This window comes from Chelonia mydas, chromosome 1 (assembly GCF_015237465.2).
Source record: "Chelonia mydas isolate rCheMyd1 chromosome 1, rCheMyd1.pri.v2, whole genome shotgun sequence".
Classification (NCBI taxonomy): Eukaryota; Metazoa; Chordata; order Testudines; family Cheloniidae; genus Chelonia; species Chelonia mydas.
Genome location: NC_057849.1, coordinates 261,072,812 through 261,097,939, shown reverse-complemented (window position 1 = coordinate 261,097,939; position 25,128 = coordinate 261,072,812). Strand labels below are relative to the sequence as shown.

General features: G+C 43.6%; 2 protein-coding genes and 1 long non-coding RNA gene across 6 annotated transcripts in view; 2 read left to right on the top strand and 1 right to left on the bottom strand.

The window, feature by feature from the left end:
- The first annotated feature begins 738 nt into the window (after window positions 1-738).
- Window positions 739-21,003, top strand: LOC102947244 (pentraxin fusion protein). Of its 4 annotated transcripts, XM_043544756.1 has the most exons (11): window positions 739-867; window positions 1,171-1,325; window positions 4,118-4,162; window positions 5,882-5,929; window positions 6,841-7,126; window positions 8,921-9,075; window positions 10,376-10,411; window positions 13,214-13,499; window positions 14,203-14,357; window positions 15,734-15,811; window positions 20,292-21,003. In XM_043544756.1, exons 2-11 carry the CDS (start codon window positions 1,190-1,192, stop codon window positions 20,897-20,899), a joined length of 1,833 nt encoding a protein of 610 aa, XP_043400691.1. In that variant the 5' UTR covers window positions 739-867; window positions 1,171-1,189; the 3' UTR covers window positions 20,900-21,003. The 4 variants fall into 4 exon arrangements, with proteins under 4 accessions (XP_043400691.1, XP_037739426.1, XP_043400711.1 ...); XM_037883498.2 differs by lacking the exons at window positions 739-867; window positions 1,171-1,325 and adding an exon at window positions 1,347-1,562; XM_043544776.1 differs by lacking the exons at window positions 739-867; window positions 1,171-1,325 and adding an exon at window positions 1,347-1,618.
- LOC122465404 overlaps window positions 15,819-25,128 on the bottom strand; it is a 26,322-nt gene continuing 17,012 nt past the window's right edge. The window contains exons 2-3 of the long non-coding RNA XR_006290219.1: window positions 23,051-23,188; window positions 15,819-16,301 (exon numbers count right to left, since the gene is read on the bottom strand). This is a non-coding gene — a long non-coding RNA (uncharacterized LOC122465404). The remainder of the gene's footprint in view (window positions 16,302-23,050; window positions 23,189-25,128) is intronic.
- APOLD1 (apolipoprotein L domain containing 1) overlaps window positions 24,711-25,128 on the top strand; it is a 5,633-nt gene continuing 5,215 nt past the window's right edge. The window contains exon 1 of the mRNA XM_007064055.4: window positions 24,711-24,810. The gene's annotated coding sequence lies outside the window, so the exon portion shown is untranslated. The remainder of the gene's footprint in view (window positions 24,811-25,128) is intronic.

The window sequence follows — 25,128 nt, the reverse complement described above, 5'->3', positions numbered from 1 at the left end:
GGCTGAAATCCGAATTGGGAGCTCGCCGGAGAGAAGCGGCACAACAAATCCCAGGTAATATGCTCTGATGGTCTGAATGAAAGTGCTTGAGCACACAGAAGGAAATGTAGTGGAAGTGATTAGAACAGATCTCAAATGGTTTTGTTGCTCATAATGGTTTTAATTAAGCTATGCTCAGTTCCCATTGGCCAGCACAACTGCCTCTGTTCATACCACTTGTGTTTGTGCGTGTGTTTGTGTGTGTGCTTTTAAGATGCTTTAAAATGGTTTCTATCAAGCATGATGTGTAGTTGGGGTTTTAGAGGCTAAAAGTAATTTCCTCATCTCTCCTGCTAGGAATTGCACGATCAGCTTTTTGCTCTCTTAAGACTCTTGATGCTGCACTGGAAGTGAGAAGCACAAGCCCCAGCATTCATGCCGAGTCCCTCATGGTACTATTGTGTGTGAGTGCAGAGGGCCAAGCCAGTGGCTCCTGAACCAAGATTGGTCCTTTAATTAGACTTTCACAAGTTTCTTTCTCAGAACCGCTTTCCCATGGGACATTGATTTAATGCAGTGTCCTCCGAAGTGAGGTGCGCGTACCCCAGGGGGTGCGCAAGACCACCCCTGGGGGTGCGCAGCAGGAGGAGCGCTGCCGAAGGAGCAGCGCTCCCGGACCTTTGATTCTTCAGCGGCATGCTGGCGGCAGCTCGGCTCTCCCTGCTCCGTCTTCGGCGGCAGCTCTTCTTCTTCTTTGGAGACCACTGATTTAATGAATCTACAGTATCGATTTAAAGAAAGCTGTTGTTTAACATGATTCAGCATCAGATTCTTCCACTCTTATGAGTATTACCTGGAAACTCCTTGAGGAGTGAGGTACTACACAATGTGAGTAAAGGTGGCAGAATTTGGCCCTAAAGATCCTCATGCCAAACTTGTAGAATCAACCTTATCTATAGCACTGCTATAGATGACACTAGAGCAAATAGTCTGTGTGTGTTGTTCTGCCTTAATAGTGATTCATTGTTTAACAAATAACTGAGGAAAAATAAGATGATGATGACATTTATTTGCTGAATTATGGGGCCACTTTGTATTTTTCATCCTTCCCCCACCTCCCCCCGTGATCTGAGCTATTGTTGTTGTCAAAGTATAATAATAATAATGGCTATTAATCTGGTTCAACTCCAGATGTGCCCAGATCGACTCCATGGGCCCTGGGGAAACACGCTCATTTGACTGTGAAGGAATGCAAGGGCAGTATGTGACTGTGACCATCCCAGGCACAGAAAAATACCTCACACTGTGTGAAGTCCAAGTGTTTGGTCTACCAGTAAATTCTTCTGGTAAGTAGAGCATTGCTCCGATGGAATGTATTGGCTTGTGTTCAGATGCATGGCTCCCCTTGGCTGGAGAGAATCAGATCTACATGGATGTGTGTACATGCTTTCTGATCAGTGGAATTAAACATACTCAAGTATATGGTGTGCTGAAAAGGACACACCAGAAATGTGGGAAAGCCTCTTCTGCTGCAAAGAGAGTTTTGATGAGGTTTGTGACTCAGTGAAGTCTCCAATTTGACGGTGAGCACAGAGATGGTAAACAAAGTGTGAGACGCTTGGAACTGTGTCAAGGATCGGTATGAATGTTGTCCTACATTTTTAAAGAACAGTTTGTGTCTGTCTGTCTTTCTCTGGCTGTGCCTACACTAGCACTTTTGTCAGTAAAACTTATGTCACTCAGGGCTGTGAAAAAAACACCCCCAGATGGGCATATGCTACACCGCCAGAAGCTCTCCCATTGACATAGCTACCGCCACTCATTGGGGTGGTTTAATTATTGCAATGGGAGAGCTCTCTCCCTCGGCACAGAGCGGCTAAATGGGAGACTTTACAGCGGCACAACTCCATCGTTACAGCTGTGGCACTGAAGGCCTCTAGTGTAGACGTAGCCTCTGTTTCCTTCCGTCTTTTTCCTTGGCTTCCCTTGTTTTCTGTGCCTTATGCTTGGGTTCTGGCTTTAGTGTCTGCTTCTGGGAATTTTTGTTTGTTTGTTTAATTTTCCTTCTCTGCTCTCATGAACTCATTTTAAAAAAACTCCAGTTCCTGAAAGACAGCCATTTATGACTTGATTTTTTTTCCTGCTTCCCAGTTGTTGATGTTTACAGATGTCTATAGATGTGTAACGTATAAAGGAACCCTGAAACTGACTATGCACAAAATGCTGTCAAATACACAAAGGGCCTGCACTTACTCTCATTGGAGTCAAAATCCTTCTGGACTTAGACAGTGTAAAACTAAGGCCACTGTAAACAAATGGGGGGGAGATAATCTCATTAGATGTTACCCATTACCAAAGTAACAAACAAAATTGCAGACAAATATGTGATTTTTTTTTTCTAGTTGACAATGTCCATTTAACTAAGAAACTAGGCTTGTGGCTTACAATTTTTCCAGCATAAAATACCTGGCAAAATGCTGTTGTGAAACATAAACCCTAAAATGGTGCTAACAATCCTGAAACTGTTTTTGTCTCTTAAGGTATTTTCAGAGGAGTCAGGGGCCCAAATCCCAGTGAATTCTAGTGGGCTTTGGATGACTCACTGCCTTGGGCTTCTTTGAAAATTCCAGACTAAAGAACGTTACTATCATTTTGAATTGCCTGGCATTGTTGCTGAATGAAGATAGTTAGTGGGACTAAAAAGCTTGCTGGGCTTGCAGGTCCTCTTGTCACCCGTGAGAGCGGTAGACAGTCAATAGATGGACGCACCATGTGGAGCCAAGCTGGGTCTGAGCTAACCTTGGACTAAGGGTCTGGCTATACTGGAGCCAGAAGGTGTAAATTCCAGCTTGAGGAAACATACTCACACTAGCTCTGATAGAGCAAGTGCACTAAAAATAGGAGTGTAGCCATAGCGGCACAAGCGTGGGAGGGGCTAGCTGCCCCGAGCACGAACCTCTGGTCTTAGATAGAATCAGATAGCTTCTCAGAGCTAGCATGGATATGTCTCGTAAAGCTGGAAATGACACCTTCCAGCCCCAGTGGAGACATACCCTAAATTCCTTCTTTATCGCTGCTGCTGCACCAGCCTCCAAGACGAGCTCCTTTTCTCTCTCAGGGACTCCGCTGCTCCATGCCATCAGGTGAGTCCTTTTTATGCTCCTGCTTAAAATCAGGGAGAGCCACCAGACCAGACTGGATGGTGCACAGTCCTTGGCACAAAAGCAGGATGCTGCCACCTAAGGCTGGGTGTAATTGGTCTCTATTCTGGAGCTGGTGCAAGCTCTCTGCTCTCCACAGGCAAGTTGGCTGGCTGACCCTCTTGAGCCAGTCACACATCTGAGAGAAGTGTAGGGTAGAAGTAAAGCAATGGAATGACTGTTTCAGCTCCCTTAATGGATATTCTAAATGTAGGTGTGTATGACAGAGGGCATCCCAGAAGTAGGTGATTCCTTCCCAGACTCACCTTCACTTTATATTAGAGATCCAGAAGAAATGCATATAAGTCTTAGTTTGTTTCACTGGCCATTTTTGTGCACTGCTATCAGGCAGGCAGACTGGGGAGTTAGTTTTAGAGATGGTTGGAACATTTTTGACTACATGAAATTTTGTTGAAGTACAGTATGTGATTTTGTCAAAGCCAAAACAGATCGGTTTTGACAAATATTTCACTGGGAAGGGTATTGAGGTGGGGGCAGTTGTTTTTTGTTTTGGTCCAGGGATCTTTGGTCACTTTTGACCAGAAAGAGACTGACTCAAACTGAAAAAGCGGCAAAGAGTCATGTGGCACCTTATAGACTCACAGATGTATTGGAGCATAAGCTTTCGTGGGTGAATACATCCGACAGGACTCTGCCACTTTTACAGATCCAGACTAACAAGGCTACCCCTCAAATTGAAAAGTTCTGGTTGTCAATCTGAAAATGGATGTCACACAATTCTGTTTAGTGAAAACATTCAAAAGGTTGTGGGTTTGTTTGTTTTTTTTCATTCCAATGTGGAACGAAAACAAATTTAGAAACATCAAAAGTTGTGCAAAATGGAATTGTTGTCCTCTGGACAGCACTAGTTTGTGTCACTCAGGATGGAAACTGAGTATTTTTTGTTTGCTTTTGCTTTCATTTTCGTTCTTTTGTAGACCTCATGCTCAATGAAACTCTGGGCCCAAGGATCCCCAATGGAGGTAAGTTAGAATCTTATAAGAAAGATGAAATGAGATGCAACAGGCCTGGTCTACTTTGCTTGCTTCACTTCTATTTCTTAGATGTCTCCAGAACCAGAAGTGATTCTGTTGGGTAAGAGGAGAATCATCAAACCCAACTCTGTCTTCTCCCTTTGTCCTGATTTTTCTTTCTCCTTTTCTCACATCTTCCTTGTCTGTAAATCAGCCTCTTATCAACTTCAGAACTTTGCCCATGTATGCCACTGGCTTGATTTCACTTTTGATACAAACTTCATCCAACTTTGCCTTCACTTCTTCACACTCTTTAAGTTTTGCAACTCCTTTTGGATCTTAGCAGTTACAGAAGGAAAAGACCTGTTAGATGATAGCCTATCTTCCTGCCAAAGCATAATATAATCATTAGCATTCATCTAGTGTCTTACATCTTCAAAGTTCTGTATGTAGATTAATTATATGTGTATTAATTATTATTAATAAACATAGCCACACATTATAGAACTTATTAGATATTAAAGGGATGCCAACTTGAGAGCCAGTCAATTTCAAAACATGAGTTAAAAGTAAATAGATTTTTACTATCTAATTTTCTTGTTTTTAAAATGTTTTTCTCTTCCTTGTTGCTGTGTGAACAATGCATCCAAACAGAGAATATAGACTAATTGTATGGGGGAGACCATGAAATTCATGGTATTGTTACCCCTTTTACCTGAATGTGTTAGCCAGTATTTGGAGTCTTGTGTGTTGTTGACATTAGGAGAAGAAACTGATTATGGAGTCAGGTATTTCTTTGGAGCAATCCTGGTTATTTACGAGGCATGTGCACAGAGTCCTGTTTCCCAGAACACAGTAGGAATTAAACAGCAGAAGGCAGTTTCCTTGCTCACAGTTCCAAACCACTGTCCAGCCAGCACTGTGCCCCAAAAGCTCCCCCTCTTGGCTTTGTCTTGTTGAAAGAGCTCCTTTTGCTGTCTCCTTGGCTTTCCTGCTGCCTTATCTGCCTCCTTCTGCTTCTGCTCACAGATGCACACACCTCCACCAAACAATATCCAGCCAACTGTATTGGTATTCAGTTGCCAGTGAAACCCCTCCAATCACATAGCTTAGCTTCTGACCAGCCTTGCATATGGTCTGTGTTTTGTTTGTGGTCCTTCTTGTTTCAGTTACCTTACTCCAAAAAGGAGCTTAACTGCTTACCTTTGTCCTAAACGAAGGGCAGCTATCATAGCCACCAGCTTCAGCCAGGTTCCACCCAACCTCCATCATAACAGTATACAAAGTGTGTAAAATGCACAAAATAAAGAGAAAAATAGAGAACAGAGAAGAATATTTTTCCTGTAGTCTCTTTCAGTTCAAGTAAACATAAGTGTTAGTAGCTAAACAATTTTAACAGAAAAATTTGATTTTTTATAAAGCTGACATACCTGTGAGCAGATCCTAGAATAGATCTGAGCCAAATGGTGAAGAGGTGGTCTCCCCAGATTTCCAGATCCTGGAATATGCAGATTGCTGCTGCCCATTTTCTCCCATGTGCACTGAAACATTGACCTTGCCTGGGTAAACTACCAGGACGTGAGGTTTCTCTGTTATGCCTGCTGGGGGAAAGCAGCAGAGAGAAGACATAGGCTGTGCTCTAGTGCTGGGAACAAGGAACATGCAATAGGATAAATGATCCTTGTCCTCAAAGGCATCTTGTGACTCCTGCTCTGCTTAATTTTTCAGATCATTTTGAAACTGACATATGGATCACTCTGAATAACTCTAGAGCAGGTAAATATTGGAGGGTTTTTTTAAACATGATACTGGGTTCCTGAGCAAATCATCATTGTGGTGTCGGGTACATCCCCTGCTACAGCCTTACTGGGAAAGTAAAAATTTCTCTCTGTGGGAAAAATCATACGTCCCCACTGGAATAGTTCACTTTCCATTTGCACAGTTTTGATCAGGGCTGTCTGACCTTCAGGTAATTTTGAGCCCTATAGAAGAATCCTTAGATTGGAGGAATTGGGCAACAGGAGCTACAGAAATGCACTCTATATCTGCAAAAAGAAAAGGAGTACTTGTGGCACCTTAGAGACTAACCAATTTATTTGAGCATGAGCTTTCGTGAGCTACAGCTCAGTAGCTCACGAAAGCTCATGCTCAAATAAATTGGTTAGTCTCTAAGGTGCCACAAGTACTCCTTTTCTTTTTGCGAATACAGACTAACACGGCTGTTACTCTGAAACTCTATATCTGAACCATAAAGGTGATATTTGTAATGTAAAATCCAATTCAAAATCAATGTTGTCCTTTAAGTGCTGCACTGGCAGCCCCCAAAGACGGAAGTACTCTTTTGATCCCTGAGCAGAGAGCAGTCCCAGTTTCCCCCAGGTAGTTCCTCACTCTCTCTCCAAGACGTTTTAACCTGATGGGTTGGGAGGGGCAGGCTTCATAGGGGTGATAGGAAAGTTCAGTCTCCAGGCCCACTCAGTCCTTGGCTTCTCTCTGCTGAAACTGCAAATGGTGACCAGAGCTGAGAATTGAACTCCTGTCCTTGAGGAAATGGACTGGAACTCTGGCTCATTAACTCAGTGCATCTTATAAACTGCCACATTTCCTTTCTGTGATAATCAAGCTGTTCTTACTCTAGCACTTCTCTCCAAAGCAGGTGATGCATAAGAACTGTGTTTGTTTTACAGCTCCTAATGTAGCCCTGGGGAAAACAGCCTCCCAGTCTAGCACCAGAGAGATTGAGGACAATCCTATGAGGGCCACTGATGGATCTTTATTGAACCGTTCTCCGAGCCAACAGTGCTCACAAACACACAGAGATTTCCAGCCGTGGTGGACAGTGGATTTGAGCAAAACATTTATTGTGTCCTCAGTGGTGATCACAAATCAAGGTGACTGTTGCAAAGAGAGGATCAATGGTGCAGAGATTCGGATTGGGAACTCATCAGAGCTTGGTGGGACACTGAATCCCAGGTACTGGTCTGTTGTAGCTTGCGGAAGTATTTGAGCATGTAGAAGAAAACTGAATGAAAGTGACTGGGTACCTTTCCTGTACAGGACTTGAGCCCAGGTTTTATGTGCAGTCTTTTCCACGCTCCTGCAGAGTGGTGAAAAGTCAGTCTTCTCAGATGGTCATTTTCCATATGTGAGGATTTGTTAGTCTCTAAGGTGCCACAAGTACTCCTTTTCTTTTTGTGAATACAGACTAACACAGCTGCTACTCTGAAACCAATCCAAGTCTTGTGCATCAATCGATGCAAAAACCTTTTAACTGGTTGCTAATCAAAACCCACCAAAGTCAAGAAATATATAAAATTCTCACAGCATTTAGTATTGTACTAATAATGCTGTCGCACTTACAAACAAGGGCAGATTTGGTGCCCTTACTCCAGGTGAGCTGCACCTTACACTGGAAAATTATGTTGTGTAAGAACACAGCCCTGAAAAGTCATGGTAAATAATTACATGTTAAGCAAAACTGCACTCACTGACCACAGGACTGTTGTGTTTAACTTGTGTCAGTGGGTCATGAGTAACCCAGCTGACACGATGATGAGTGCGACAGTCCTTGCATATAGCGAAAGCCTGATTCTTGTCTATACTAAGGCCCCTTTATATTGCTCTGACAGTAATTTACCCTCACTTTAAGGGATTTTACACTGTCAACAGAATAAAGGGGCCTCAGTATACACGAGAATCAGTCCCCATCTTGCTAGTTACCACAACTCCTCAAAGTCATGTTCTGACACAATGTAATTTCTCAGTGTAGACAAGTCCCTAGACGATGCTCCAACCCTTCCTGCCACTGCTTTCTTTTTGATCTCTCAGGTTAGGGGCCACACAGGTTATCAAACAATTTTTTAATAGGTAGCTAAGGTACATATTTTAATAGTGATAGAACAAACTGCCAAGGCAAGTGTGGATTCTCCATCTCTTGAGGTCTTCAGATTAGGACTGGCTGCCTTTCTGGAAGTTAGCTTTAGCCAAACAAAAATTAGTGGGCTCAATACAGGGGTAACTGGGTGCAATGTAATGGTCTGTGATATACAGGAGTTCAAACTAGATGACCTAATGGTCCCTTCTGGCCTTAAACTCTATGAATAAGAAGGATTGCTGAATAATGCTGCAGAATGCAGTGCAGTTCAGAGAAGGCAGGGCTTCAGCCTCTTCTGCTCCTCATGCCCTTATGTTCCCAGCCAGACACTCTGTCCTGCAGAGCTCCTAAAACAGCAGCTGGACAAGATGAAGAGCTGGAGAATGGCAAGAAAATACAGTAGCTTTTTGTTGTTGTAGTTCCTTTTAAAAAATGATGCAATGCAGAGAATTATGCAGCATTGTGACTGAAAAATCAATTCTTTGGTTTTCTGAGTGGCTTCAAAGCACATGAGGTCCCTGTTTTTGTGGTAACCATGCTTATCTTGACTTTTACATTCTTAACCATACTACTGCATGAACGGTGTTCGTGTTTCACTGACTTCATTTTAATAGCTACGTCATTTAAGAAAATCATTAATAGAAACACTTTTAAGTGATCAACTGAACCTCATGGCTGAGACATTTGAAAAGGCCTAAGGATATGAGGAACCCAGGTCCCTTAGGCCCTTTTGAAAATCCCGGCCAACATGTGCTTATTTCAGTGCGTGAGCATACAAGAGATGGGAGCTTTCATTCCACAGATACAGACTTCATGGTGCTAGTGCTCGCTCAGGTTCACAATGCATAACAGCTCTTACCACTCTCTGTGAATAAGATCCTGTTCATTTCCAGATGTGCTACAGTTGAGTCCATGGAGCTTGGGCAAACACTCTCATTTGACTGTCATGGAATGCAAGGGCGTTATGTGACTGTGACCATCCCACGGCGAGCTGAGTACCTGACTCTGTGTGAAGTGCAGGTGTTTGGTCTGCCATTGATTTTCCCTGGTGAGTACAGTTACTGAATTCACACACAATAGATTTCTGGCTGTGTTTGGGGAAAGTTCCCCCCAAAATTCTACTGGAGCCCTGTGCAGAGGGAGTGCAGAATGAGCATAAAACACTATCAATGGGGTAAGTGAGTAAAAAAATCTGATTTAAGGCTTGTCTACACAGAGAATTCATGCATGGTAAGATGGGGTGTAAATCTACAGCACACTAGCTGTCATGCACTAAAACTTCCATAGTGCACTTTGATCTACTCCCTTTATATGCTCCCTTTGTACAGATATGAATGACTACACAGGGTGCCAGGCAGTGGAGAATCAGGACCATTGTCTTTTCATAGGAAGGTAGGGTCAAGGCCAAAGCACTGAAAGGGGATGTCTAAATCCAAAAGAGGTACATTGGGAGATCTCCTGTGGATACTGGAACTGATTGACCTTAGGGGGTCTGCTCTCCAGCATATCTTTGATATGTTTCATTAGGTCTTTTGGTACTGTTATTGTCCACCTTGGCCTTCAGCCTTCCTGTCCAGCCTATACATCAAGCATCACTGGCAGCCACTTTAATGGAGTCCTTACGCCCAACAGTGCCAGCCAGGGACAAATAATTTCAGCCAGATGGAAAACACCAGACTGAGATGAAGGAGGGGAAGGTAATAGTGGGATGAAATGCAGCGCCAGACTGACCAGACAGAAAAGGCTCTGGGTCATTTGACTTTCACATAAGGGGCTAAATGAGCGATAATATATTGCTGCAGAATAGTTTAGTTCTAGGCAAAAGGTAGACAAGCACCATATACTTCAGAGGCCAGGTGTTGGGTGCAGCGTAATGAAAAGTATATCAGGAATGTTAAGGCATGATGTGGCACAACAAAGCCCCGTGCCAAGGGCACAACATTTAATACCCAATAGGAAACATTTATCCTGGGGGGGGGATGATCACCCACATAACACTATACATCTCTATACATCTTCAAAATGCTGTACAAGCAATGAAGTCTATAGGCAGATCCCCTCAGTTTTGTGTTAGATGTCAATCACGAAATCAGTGTCTGGGTCCAGTGCCCCAGAACCCTCACAGGAGAGACTTGTATGTAATGCAGCGCTGAGCCAAAGGAAAGCTTGGATAAGGGAGTAATTCTGAGAAACCCAACAGTAATTACATGTCCAGGGGCAAAATTTTGGATCTGGCATCTTTTTTCTTTTGAAAAGTGGCCCAGTACATAAGAACAAACACATTCATGCTTCCCTTCTGCTACGTGACCAGCTCTGGTAATGATTTGGTTTTTTTGACTATGTTTCAGGTGAAACACTCCGAGCACCAAAGACAACAACAGGAGGTAAATGCTGCCAATTTGATATGGATGATGGAATACAGCTAGACAGACTGGAGTCTATGTTCACTTGGCACAGGCTTGCAGAGCGACTATTCAGCACGTGCTTTATAGAACCTAGAACAGTGGTTTTTAAACCATGGGTCGCGATCCAGTACTGGGTCGCAGAGTGTCAGGCACTGGGTCACAGCAGCTCTGGTCAGCACTGCCAGCCGGGCCGTTAAAAGTCCCGTCGGCGGTGCTGCCCGGCTAAGGCAGGCTAGTCCCTACCTGTTATGACACTGCGCTGTGCCCCACAAGTGGCCAGCAGCAGGTCCGGCTCTTAGGCGTGGGGGCCACGGGGCTCCGCACCCTGCCCTGCCCCTAGCACCCCAAACCTCTGCCCCAGCCCTTAATCCCTCCTACACCCCAAACCCCTCATCCCCAGCTCCGTTGGGTCGTGGGCATCAACAATTTTCTTCCACTGGGTCGCCAGAAAAAAAGTTTGAAAACCACTGTCCTAGAACACATGCTTTATAGTCCCAAGCTGTAATAGAGAGAGCACAAGTCTATTATGTGTTATTCTACACATATATGGAAAAATGCTGAGCCCGGTGGCCTATAAATAATGCTACTCACCTACAGCAGGTAGCAATAATATTTTGCATTCATACAGAGCATTTCATCCAAGGATTTCAAAGTATTTTGCAGAGGTGGGTGTTATATGTATGGAAAGGAAACCTGAGGATCACAGAAATTAAACAACTTGACCAGGCTATAAGAGCAAGTCAGTGGCAGAGCCTCCAAGTTTCCTGACTCTTAATCACCGTAACCACTAGACAGTTTCTGCCTACTTGTTCAGCTCCTGCCTATATGCAGAGCATGCTGAAACTGCAAATCTCCACTGCATTGCTAATACACACCTATAGTGAGCACTGATAAATGGTGCCTGTGAAAGCGTGCAGAAGCCTTTTGGGAACTGAGCAAATAAATCTTCTCAGAATACACAACAGGAGAAGTCTCATCATCAGTTCACAAGGTGTTGGGGTGTATACAGGCCACCAGGACTGCACAGGTAGCTATAGGCGGCTACGTGGGAGCAGTGCTTCCTCTTCACCCTGGGTGAAATCCTAGCCCTACTGAAGTCAGTGTCAAAATTCCCATTCATTTCAATAGGGTCAGAATGTCACCTTGTGTTCCTGGCCAGGTTGAACTGTTTGTTTTCTAGCTTGTATGGCCACAGGGAGACTGCCAAGACTCATTAGTAAGGCTACGTTTTAGTCACAGGTATTTTTAGTAAAAGTCACCCCCCACCCACACTGAAACGCCTGCTGCTGCTGGGGAGGGGGGTGGCCCAAGACTGCCCAGCAACGGTTGGTGTGGCTGGCCCAGGTGGCCCCCGGGGCCAGTCACACTACCCGGCCACTGCAGAAGTCACAAGGTCCCGGAAAGTCACGGAGCCATGACCTCCGTGACAAACTCGCAGTCTTACTCATTAGTAAACCAACCAGGCATGGCAGATAGCCTCGGATTATGCTGCCCAGCCCATCAGAGAGCATTTACATGGTGAGCCTGGCGCGCTGCGGTGGGGAAGCGGGCAGGGTTGGCCACCCCACCCAGATTTGCTGCTTGGCTTGTACTGAGCATGCTCACACGGACTGAGCATGCTCAGTAATACCGCTGAAGCTGGCTGCCCTCTCTTCACCCCCCCACTATCGGCAGGCACGGGTCACCTCAAGAGTCTGTGACAGGAGCCAGAATAGTCTGGGACAATTAGCAGTGCTTGATAAGGTTTTCCAGACCTCATTTAAGCTCAGCCATATGAAATACAATATAGCTGGTGCTTGCAGATTGGAATGCAGCACATCTTAGTCTCCAGCTTTCTCTTTACTAACACTTCATAGAGGTTTTGAGTTATCTTTTCATCACTACAAACCTAGAGCACGCACAAATAATATCTGTCCACAGTACACCCTAATATCACATGTCACAGGGAGAGTGCACCAGTGTATAGTGCTGCCTACAGCAAGCATGCCAATAGCATATTGTGACAGGCCCTGATTCAGGAAAGTGCTGAAGCACATGCTTAAGGCCATCCCTATTCAGGAGAGCATTTAAAGTTAAGTCCTATCCTGGAAAAGGGATGCTTTCCTGAACTGGGGCCATAGCAAGCAAATCAATATCCCCTATAGTGAGCAACTATAAAGTGAGCTGGGTGCAATCCTGGTCCCACTGAAGTCAATGGCAAAACTCCCATTGACTTCAACGGGGCAGGATGTCACTGCTTGAGAAGAGGCGAGGAAAAGAACTGCCAGTCCTCCACAGTGCTCTGCAGACACCTGAGTCTATTAGTAGGGCAGCCAACCAGCCAGTTTTCAGTAAAAGATGTGTCTAAATTGAGCGAGATTAACCCACGCTATGTAGAGCGTCGGTGGAGGTATCTGACATCCCAGAGGCCAAGCATGTCCAGTCTGTGCTGAGAAGTGGCTTAGCTTGGCTTGACAGTAACCATGTGGCATGGCATTTGCCAGCTGTCTCTCAATATAAGGATCAGCAGATAGCTGAAGCAGGCCTCTGCCTTATGATTTTGATAGGCTAGATCTTGACTGATTTAATCTACTTTATTTTGCAGCTGTGGGCATGGGGGTATTTCTTTCAATAAAATGTGTAGATCTTTGGCTGTTTCCTTATTTTGCCATTAAAGAGTTGCATTTTGTATCTCTTGGCACTAACTCTTACGCGTTCTTGGGCTGATTACCTTGATGAAGCTACTAGTCTCCCTAGTACTACACCTGTAGTAATTTCACAACCAACTGTCTTTCTTTCCAGTCCCAAATGTAGCACCGAATGGTATTGCCTCCCAGTCCAGCAGATATATGTACTCCTATAATGCTCAGAATGCTATCGATGGCTCTTTATCTGCCAACGCTTTGATGGGAGAGTGTACCCACACACGTCAAGAATGGTCACCCTGGTGGAGGCTGGATTTGAAATCAGAGCATAAAATCTTCTCTGTTGCATTAACAAACCGAGGAGACTGTTGCAAGGATCGGATAAACGGTGCTGAGATCCGGATTGGGAACTCTAATGAACGAGGTGGAATAAAGAATCCCAGGTATCCTTCCTAATCTTGAGCTGTCATTGTATGAACATACCAAAATCAAACTCACTATGGGCCAAAGAAATATGGAATGAATTAGAAGCTGTCTCTTTTTCCCTTACTAAATACTAGTTATGGCTAGAGCGACAGCTCTGGAGAACGACCTTTTATCCATAGAATGCATGCAGTGGCCGTACGTATGTTACCTATACCATTTGCTACCACCTTAATGTGGAGAGACCATTAAAGAAGTAAGAAGGGGTTTTGGTCTCTATGCCTAGTTCAGTTCTAGGTCTTTTCTAGGACTCTGTACCAATTAGTGCCAGTTGTGGTGGTGGTTTTTCTGATGAGGATACCCATCCACTAGGAACTGGATTGAGCTCACTAACTCATTCTGGACTCATTCACGACTCCAGAGTGAAGGTTGCAAGATGTTCTCCATTCTTTGGCCTGCTTTCCTGCCCACTCTAACTTACAGGAAAAGTGTAGTTTCAGATTGTTTTCTGCTCAGGCCCAGCCCAAAGGAAAAAGTCTGAAGCAAATAGAACTAGCCATTTTTTTTAGTGATGAGAATGACAAAAGGAGCATGTGTCTGTGTTTTGTGCAACCCTAACTCAAAATGTAACATCTTTTAAAAATTCAAATTGGTCATGGATTTAGTTATCCACGTATAGTGCAACAGCTCATTATCTTTTAATCAGAGTGCTATTCTTTCCAGATGTGGGACAGTTTTCCGCATGGATTATGAGGAAACCCTCTCATTTGACTGTGAAGAAATGCAAGGGCGGTATGTGACAGTGACCATTCCTGGGCGAGCTGAATACCTCAGTCTGTGTGAAGTGCAGGTCTTTGGTCTGCCTGTGAGTCCTTTAAGTGAGTACATTGCTGAAAATCATAATGTCAATGCAAGGATAGAGATGCAAAAAACTATAAGATTTATCAATCAGATGTAAAGTCGATCAGATGTAAAGATTTATTGATCAGATGTAAAGCTTCCCTCAGGCTAATGTCTTCCCTACACTGGACATTTGCCTCCATGCCAGCCATCACTAGCCACCAACCAGGTAGCAGTACCAGTGCACACCCCTAGTGTAGCCAAGCTCAACCGCAATTTGCATGAGTGCCATTTATGTCTGCTTGAAAGCAGTTTGCCTTGCCTATAATTGGCATTTGGACGGGTGCAGTTACACTGTTGTCCACCTACCAGTGGCTGGAGTTGAGGAAGATTCTCATTGTTTGCAGGCAAGGCCTGCAGCCAATGTAATTCTCCCACTGCTGAGAGGTGAACTTCTTGAATGATTAGCCTTATTTTCTACTGTGTAACTTAAATCTCAATGAGGACTCAGTGTTTAATTACCAAAATCCAGTCTTCTGGATTCTTTTCATGTCCATTCACACACGCTGATGCAATGATTTCTGACAAAGTCCCAAGGATGATTAAACTGAAAAAGTGCAGAATACAGGGATGGAGAAGCAAATAATCAAACCTGTGTTATCCTACTTATTTCTGTGCCAGGAGGAAGGATACAATGCAATTTCCTTTAGAGACAAACTTAGCCTCACGGCACTATCTTAATATAAATAATAATCAATCATCATAATCAGAACTGCTTATTTAACTCTGTTCAGACAGGATTTGTCTCTTTTTAACCCAGTGGTAACTTGAAATTACATTTTTAAGACCGTGCCCTTTTGGTTGATAGCCAACCTTCTGCAGACCTTGTTCCAGCAAAGCACTTTGGCATGTATATAAATTTAAGTACTTGATTACTCCCTATCAAAATTGATAGAACTGCTCACATGCTTGATGTTTTGCAAGTGCTTAAATGCTTTGCTGGGTCAGAGCTTTAATTAAAGCCCCTGTGAAAGAATGATTTTGCGGGTGGTGAAGATTATAATTTTTTATGGGATTGAAAACCTGCTTCTGAAGCTAGAGGTGAAAAGGTAAACTGTTAGTTGCTTCAAAAATGGACTTTTGCAAGATGGAGACGCTTAACCTGCATTGGGGAGAAATGGTTCTTAGGGTCTGAAATGACTAGAGAGTAATTACATTTGCAGGTTACAAAGGGATGAAAACACCTTTTGGACCACAGGAGTTACAAAAGAGAAAGTGATGTCTAATCTCAATAGACTGGAGCTGGCCCACATACAAGTAGGAAGGGACCCGCTATGCTAAATAGTTGAAGGTAATTTGTGTACCTCCAAATAATAGAAGGTAATAACAATACTGAACCTCTCATATTTCCCAGGCTACCTGAGCACTGAGGCTGACTGGCTGATGCCACTTCCCAAAACTAGCCCTGAACAGAATCCAGTAAAACAGAACGGTAGGTCTGTTAATTCAAACGCACACACTCAAAACTTAGGCTACATGAAGATCAATTCCTCATTTAATGAAGAATATTAGGAGATGCTGCAGTTATGTATATGTAGGAAAAGGCAAGTAATAGATGTGGATGGTGTTTACTGTATGCTCAGGATGAGACAAAAAAAATTATCTCTAGAAATGCTAGTTAAACACCTCATTGTGCAGAACAAACTGGCAACAATGTGAAATAAATCCCTTTTTTATTACTTGAAATATACTTTGCAAATTTAAGTCTCTTTACTTAGCTGGTGGATGTTTCCTTAGACTGAAGACGTTCTTCCCAGTTTAATTAATAGCAGTCATCTGAACTGGTTGTTCCTGGAAACTGGGACCTTTGAGAGGCTGGTGAGGCCAAAGATTTTAGAATATCTCCCCAGGAAATGGCTTTACACCAGGGGATGATTCCACTGGCTCTTGCCTGGAGTGGAGTATAAAGCAGAACGGTATTCCTGGATAAATGAAAAACATAACCTTAGTGGGTAATTTTCATGTGCTTATGCTGCCACGAAACCATCTGTATTACTTCATCTGTATTATTACTTGGGGCATAGAATTCTCTCTCCTCAACATTAGTTATAATCCAGTGACAGCAAGTTATCACAGATTGATCATTGTTCTCCACAGTTCTGATTCTTTATAATCTATAAAGTAATAGTTATAAAACTATGGAGATTTAGAGCTTTGTTCTTATTTCTAGTGTTTTAAATTATGCACTAAGGAAAAAATAGCAGATAGATCAAAATCAGGAGTGGAAAATACAGTATGTAAACACTTACTACAGGAGCATATATGTGATATACACACACACTCTCTCTCTCCCTCTGAAGTATGAATAGATTATCAGTCTCCCAGATCACCCAAAGTCCTCTTCGTCCACTGTTTACACAGATGACTGGAGCCACCCTATTGATCACTCTTCCTTTCCCAAGCTTTCTCAGGAAGGAGTTGCGCAGATCTGCATCTCCATTTCCCCTTTCCTACAGGTTTACAAGGGAGGCCAAATTATTTCCCCACATGTGTTCTTCACCCATCCTCAGGGAAACACAGCATCTTCTCTGTCTAATGGGTAATGAACAAGATTCAACTGAAAGTTAGGCAGGATGATTCCATGATGTCACCCAAGATTTCAAACTACAAGGCTAATGTTCCAAATTCTCTGTAGTAATAGCAGATATCTGGGGCCAAATTCTGATTTCAGTCACATTTGGCTTCAAGGATTAGGCTGGCTGGCTTCAGGTCACCTTCAGTGAGAACCTCTTGTTCATTATTACACCGAGTTCATGTGGCAGACGAGATCACTGCAGATCCTCCAGGTTCGCTTTAATACCATTCCTCCTATAAAGCTTATGCTTATTCCTCACATACACAGTGCTAAAACACATGGAGAGGGAGCGTTGTTCTACACTCCATGGGATCATGGTCACTTTTACACAGGAAAGAGAATAATGAGAATGAACACACAGAAGAGAACAATGAAAAATGGTAGAACTCTGGAGAAAAGAGAAAGGAGGGAGAGAAGCAGATAGAGATTTTAAAAGGAGAGAGAAGAAAAACTGGAAGATGGAAAGGAAAAAAGACAACAAAAGACAGAAATCTGTGTTTTTATTAAACAAAGAAGGTGTTTGAAATATTGCTGATGCTTTTTGATTTATGCTGCTTTCAGTAGTGGCTGAAAGTAATGTAAAATCAATGGCTCTGCCCTCCTGGGAATACCTTTAGCACAGGGGCTTCCCTGGATGGTTCTAGCTACTTACCCTTCCCCCAAGCATCCTCCCTATCCCCCACAAGCTCTCTGTGCCACCACCTCTCACAGCCCCCAGTGTAGAAGGCATCCTGTGGGAAGGGGACGTGGCCGAAGCACAGATGCACTGTGGATAGTCTCAGGTATAGCAGTGGCCCCTAAGGACTGTGGTGGACAGCAACACATAAATTATTAGGGCCTCTCTGAGGCTATTTTAATTTATGCCAGGAGCCAGGTAGACCCCCACAAAAGCACCAGATTGTGGAGAGCCACGTACATGGAATAAAGCCACCTTGCTCCTATTCCCACCCCATGCCTGTATGGAGCAGAGCCTCCTTCAAATAGTAAAAACAACAAGGAGTCCTTGTGGCACCTTAGAGACTAACAAATTTATTTGGTCATAAGCTCTCGTGGGCTAGACCCCACTTCATCAGATGCATGGAATGGAAAATACAGGAGGAGTATAAATACATGAAAACACGGGAGTTGCCTTACCAAGTGCGAGGTCAGTCTAACGAGACAATTCAATTAACAGTAGGATACCGAGGGAGGGAAAATAACTTTTGTAGTGGTAATTGAGAGTGGCCCATTTCAAACAGTTGACAAGAAGGTGTGAGTAACAATAGGGAGAAATTAGTATGGGGGAAATTAGGTTTAGGTTTTGTAATGACCCAACCACTCTCAGTCTTTATTCAGGCTTAATGTGATGGTGTTCAGTCTGCAAATTAATTCCAGTTCTGCAGTTTCATGTTGGAGTCTGTTTTTGAAGCTTTTTGTTGAAGAATTGCCACTTTTAGGTCTGTTTTTGAGTGACCAGGGAGACTGAAGTGCTTTCCTACTGGTTTTTGAATGTTATAATTCCTGATGTCAGATTTGTGTCCATTTATTCTTTTGCTTAGAGACTGTCCAGTTTGGCCAATGTACATGGTAGAGGGGCATTGCTGGCACATGATGGCATATATCACATTGGTAGATGTGCAAGTGAACGAGCCCCGATGGTGTGGCTGATGTGGTTAGGTCCTATGATGGTGTACCTTGAATAGATATATGGACAGAGTTGGCACCGGGGTTTGTTACAGGGTTTGGTTCCTGGGTTGGTGTTTTTGTTGTGTGGTGTGTAGTTGCTGGTGAGTATTTGCTTTAGGTTGGGGGGCTGTCTGTAAGCGAGGACTGGCCTGTCTCCCAAGGTCTGTGAGAGTGAGGGATTGTCCTTCAGGGTAGGTTGTAGATCCTTGATGATGCGCTGGAGAGGTTTCAGTTGGGGCTGTAGGTGAAACCTTCAAATAGTAATGACACTTCACACTTTATATAGTACTTTTATCTGAGGGTCTCAGAGCAGTTTAAAAGCATTAGGCATTGCTACCTCCCATGCCCCCTTGAGGTATGCAAGTAGTTTTATCCTCCTTTTACAGGTGGGGGGAAATGAGGTTAAATGAGGAAAAAAGGATAAGTAATGTATCCATGTTCAAAGGGTGAGTCAGTGTAAAACTGAAAATAAAACCTAGGGCTCCTGATCCCAGCCCCTTAACGTACCCACCAACTTTCTCTTCTCGGTCTTAATTATGTTGTTTGCAACTGCAGTGATATACTCATATTATTATTTACTTCCTATTGTAACATGCTTCCCCTGGATGGGCGGTCAGCAGCGAACCCAAGACCTCTACACCTAAAAGCATGAGCTTCTATTGACTATCTCCTCAAGAAGTACAGAGAGCTAAAGCCCTGCAAATCGCAGATATCCATTTGATATCCGGAGACCATGTTTGCGGATCATGGATCAGATGCGGATGCAAATTTTGTATCTGCGCAGGGCTCTAAGGAGAGCCATGAGAGAGTGTGGGTTACACTATAATAATTTTAAAGGTCTAGTTTTGGGCCCAAACTCTGTGACAGTGTCCCTTTAAATTATGTCAAGTTTAAGATATATCAGTGATAATTTGTATCCTGCACTAGCTGAAGCAAAAACCTCAGATTTTCTTCCTCTTTAACATCTTCTGTTCTTTTTTTAAAGCTTCCATCACAGACTCCCCTTCGCCCTCAAAGGGGAGAAAAAGCTCACATAAGTACTGTTATCCCTTCCTCTGTTTCTCAATGGCAGGGGTTATTATTATTATCTTGTACTACCATAGAGCCTTGTAGCTTTAGTGACAGACCAGGACCCCATTGTGCTAGGCGCTGTACAAATACAGAACAAAAAGTTGGTCTCTGCCCCCAAAGAGTTTACAATCTAAGTATAAGACAAGAGACAGCCACGGGACCATCCTTCCCCCTAATATACTTGAGTATATGCCTTTTTGAATGGGTGATCTCATCAAAGCCCAGCTACCTCAGAACATGTCAAGGTTCACCCATCACTTATGACGACTGAGCATGATCACACACGTGACACACCATTTGGCAATACTTATTCAAACCACCCTATCATGCAGCACAAAGGCTGTGAAGGAGAATGAATGAAATCATATATTGAAAAGTAAATCCTTTTCTCTTCAGCTGGTATCACACACTTGGTTTGAAAGGTGGACACGTTTGTGGAAGGTTCTTCATTACTTCTGGACATGTTGCCTTACTCACATTCTGTCTTCTCTCCTGGTCTTCTGATCAAACCCATTTATGCCTCAAAGAAGGTCAGGTGATGGAAGAATTGCAGTTGCTGTGGGATAGGTGTGATTATAACTAGCTATGATTTCTGTCCTAGGTCTCCTTGAAAAAGCCTTTATTTTCCCGGAAGAAACAGACAATAGCTATGTTGTTCTGTCTCCAGCACAGCCCTTGAGTCTTGAAGCATTCACACTTTGCATGAAGGCGGCCTCAGAGTTACCACCCAATCGAGAAATCATTCTTTTCTCCTACCGCACCAAGTACTATGATGAACTCAATGTGTGGCAAGAGTTTAATGGCACCTTTAGTTTGTACCTGAGTGGTCCTGGAGTGCACTTCACCCTCCCCAAACTCAATACCTTTGGGAGTCACATGTGTGTGACCTGGGAATCCAAATCTGGTCTCACAGCCTTTTGGGTAAATGGTAAAAGGAGCCTAAGAAAAGTGCTGAGACCAGGGCATAGGATCCAACCAAAGGGCATTGTCATGCTGGGGCAAGATCCAGACACATTCTGGGGCAGCTTTGAGAAGGCCCAAAGCTTTGTGGGAGAAATAAGTGACCTTTATATGTGGGACCATGTCTTATCACCCTCCATTATCCAGAATGTTTACCTGGACCACTCATTTCCCAAGGGAAATATTTTTGATTGGAAATCATTATCATATGAGTGTACAGGAAATGTGATCGTGCCATCCAAACTGTAACTGAGTGTAATGTGAATGACGGGGCTTCTGACATTCTAATGTTTCATTTCTCCTATGTGTGCACAAGAAATAAAACAGAACAAGGAATAGAGTGGAAAACTCTAGAAATTTGTGGGGGGTTTTTTTACAAGATAGAAATTAGAGATAGCAAAGTCCTTATAGACAGCCTAGTCCCATGCCCACACATGTTAATGCCAATCTTGTATCTAAAGTACACTATGCAGATTTGTGGTGCAAAGATTTGCAATGACCTTTATTGGTAACAGTTTAGCTCTAGCCAACTGGATGGATGTGCAAAAGGTCATGGGGGTGGGAATAGCTGGCCTGTCAATCATATCCCAGTGACCAGCTCCATTAGCTGAGTTCCCAGTGCCTATCATGTGACCTCCTATTCAGGGCAGCCCATCACTACAGCGAGGCTAACAACCTCATGAATCTATGATCCCTGGCATTGACACACAACCAGGTAATCCAGATGTGGGAAATCCTGCTCAGTGGGGCTCCCTGCACCAGAGGGGTGCTGATTGGTCCCATGTCACTTTTCCGTACATGACCTTCTGCCCCACTGCTTGCTGCAAGAGAAAAATACCAAACAACTAGCCTTCAAGTCGCCAGACCCTAGCTTAACCGAGTGATCTGGAGTTCCTCCAAGGGCTGCTTGACAGAGAATAAAAAGTGTTGGAAAACTCCTGTGAAATCCCTTGAATAACTGAACTGATCAGTCCTCCAAGGAAGGCATAAAACATGCATCCTTGTTGAGGGTGGGGGAGCCCTCCACGCTAGATTAAATTGTGGTGGGGAACACCGTAGCAAAAATATCCTTCCTGGCTCTGGCAAGCAGTCAGTTACTCCAAAGGGTGCTGTGCTTATCTCTGTCAGATTGCTGCCTCTGGTTCCCACCTGGCCACCAAAAGGAGTGAGGGAGAGTGGAAGTGTTACAGTCAGGCTCATGCAAAAGACAATAATCTGTCCTCCTCTCTGTTGTATAGTTGGGGGTGGGAGGTAGCTGGCCATGTAAGGTACTGGCCAATCAACCTCCCCCTGCTACTTGCCCTGTGTTTTATCGCTGGGCCTCTATGGCTTTGTCTACGCTAGGGAAAGAGAGGTTGGCGGGGGGGTTCAATCCAGTTAGCTCAACTGACAACCCCACTTTGCACCAACATAGACACAGTTAAAACCTGTGGCTCAAATGCTTGAAAAAGCACTTTTTTCCTAGACAAGGCCACAAGGAGCTGTGGAAGCAGCCATTATTTCCATGCTCACAGTCCCACGGGGAGGAATGCTGCTGACAAGATCAACCACAAAGCAGCTGAAATTGCTTCACTGTCCATTGGGATGGTGGTGATACTAGAGCTGTCAGTCTCCTCTAGGCTACAAGGCCCTGTCTTCACAGGCAAAGATAATGTGTTGCCAGTCATGCTTGTTCAATCATGTCAGCTCCCCACAGCTGAAACCCTGATAACACTTATTAAAAGGCAGGTTAACACATCTCAAGCTGTGTTAGCTGGCAGTGTTAACATGTTAAAAACTACAACTTGCCCTGGCTATACACGTAAAACTTTTGCCAGTGTAATAATGCCAGTTAGAGATGTGGATTTTTATGACTTTATATACCAGCAAAAGCCCTTGCGCAAATGCAGTTATACCTGCAAAAAAGTCCTTTGACCAGCATAGCATATTTTGTTCGACAAACTGGAAAAAGTCATATTGGCAAAAGCCCTCTTTTGCAGGTACAGTATAAACTACACCTATGCTAGGCGGATTATATCTGTATAGTTATACCAGCAAACTTCTGTAGTGTAGACTAGATCTCGGCTTTGAAAAGGTATTAGCTAGCATGTTTTAAACAACTCAACCATTTTCCTAATGTAGCCGTACAAGAATTTTAGAGGGTTTTTAGTTGTGTTACGCTAATTCAATTGAGCAAATACAATTGAAAAACACACCCTTTTGGCCTGTCAAAGCCCCAGAAGTTGTTGATGTATTTGAAGCCCCAATACAACATTCCATTCACAACTGCATTTGTGTACATTCTCTTCCCCAACAAAACATTTTTGTCACTTACCTGGCACTTTTCATCTTCAAAGCATGGGACAAATACAAATTAATGAATCTTCACATCACCTGGGTGATGTTGAGAAATATTCTTACCATTTTACAGAGGAGCCACATGAGTCCAAGAGGATACTTGACTTGTCCCGGCAACAGAGTCAGAATTAACACTCAGACATTCCTGGTTCCTAGCCCTGTGCTCAGAGCAGTGCACCCGTCCTCATCAAGTTTTAGGCTCTGCAAGAGAGGTTGCAAACCAAATGCATACGGCTGGTCATTTTTTTTTTTCAGTTTTGAGATTTTTGAAAAGTCAAATTTTTCCATTGGTGGGGGCTGGAATCCAATCAACTCTACAAATGAAACATGGTGTGGTTCATTTAATCACAGATATCTAGGTCAGTACTTCCAGTATACTTGTCCTTAACAGCACTTTGTTGTATGAATGGTGATAGTCCAGAGGAGACGCGGGGGCGGGGGAGGGCAGGTTTGCTGCTTGGCTTGTACTGAGCATGCTTACATGGACTGAGCATGCTCAGTAACACTGCTGAAGCCGCTGCCCTCACTCCGCCCCCCCCCACCACTATCGGCAGGGGTCGCCTGTAGCTGTTCAATGTTTGTTCTGTCTTCTCCACCATCTCCTCAGCCACATCCATCCTCCCATCCTCAGTGCCATGCAAACCTTCACACCAACAAACATATCCTCAGGTCTGATTATTTATAACACTTCTGGTGAGAGACCACCTGCCAACTAACTAAAAGGCCATCCTGTGTGCATAGGTAGATAGCTGGCTACTACAAGAGGATTTTCAGCTTACACTGGGGTTTTGGTAACTGACATGGTCAATAATACAAAGAATGCCACTGAGGCGGCCCTCTCTTGGAATATGCACTTTCCCGGGAAAAATATGGCACACCCAGGACTTTGCCAACGTTGCTTGTCTAAAGGCAGGCCAGAGGGTGTGTTAGAACTAGAGCTGGGTGACTAATTCATTATGACTAATTTATCCAGCAAATGCATCCCTTCTTTCTGGTCACAAATTATTTGAACGTCCAATACCATGCTAGGCACCTAACAAAAGGAAATATAAATACAGTCCATACCCTGAGGAATGTACAGCCTCGATTCAATATGACACAACAGGTAAGGACTGTAAACAAAACAAAGTCAGGATAAGGGATAAAACTCTATTAGCTCAGTCACTACAAACCTCTGCATGATCATGTCTATACTCAAGAGTCAGCACTGGTGCAGCTACACCGATTGCTCGCCACCGATGACAGCTTCCCTGGTGTAGGCCAGTGATTCTTTCATGTCGTGTGTGTGCTCCAGCCAGTCAGGAGCTAGGATCTCCATCAGAGTTCAGTTTTTAAAAGTACACTAGGCTTAGCGAATAAACTGATTGGTTGAAAGTGTATTTTATTTATTCCTTATTTGTTACAAGCACATGAGGGTTCACTCATCCAGCAAGCTGACTGGCTAGCACTCATCTCATTCGGTGTAGTACTAGATAAAGTCACTAGCTATTTAAAGGGGAGGAAGGGCAGTGATTCCCCTAAGAGGATGACTGCTCTCATTCAGAGCCAGGAATAGTCGGATTTTTTTTTTCTGCACTTCAGGAAAAGCGAACACACAATGTTCATTTGACGGGATCATTTCCTGAACATGATGTGTGCTGCACTGTCTCCAGGTCACTTTCCAGTGTGTCACATCCTTCTGGACGAGGGGGGCAGGAAATGGCAAACTCCCACTATGAGGCAAAGCATTCCCACTGCAGCAATTGGTTCGTGGGAACTATAAATTGGGTTCATCCAGAAACAGCATAAAATTTGTCCTTGGTGAGACTGGCTGGAAACAAAAGGTAAGTTGGAAATATTATTCCTCGGGACCCCTTCAGCACCCTTGATTAGGAAACAGTATTCTGCCCAGAAACGTTTTTGGTCTGTTTCAGACACATCTCTATTATTAATTATATTAATCATTATTATTATTTAAATAATTAATTACATAGGGAACTTTTTTCTGAAAACTGGGGGAGGGAGAGAACGGCTGGAGATTCTGTTCTCCCTGTAAATTGGGAGAGACCCCAGGGAAGCCTGGAATGGAGGGGGCTATATTTAAAATTATTATTTTACTAATAGTGTCTGTGCGACTGCAGTTTTCTTTTTAGAAAAATGTT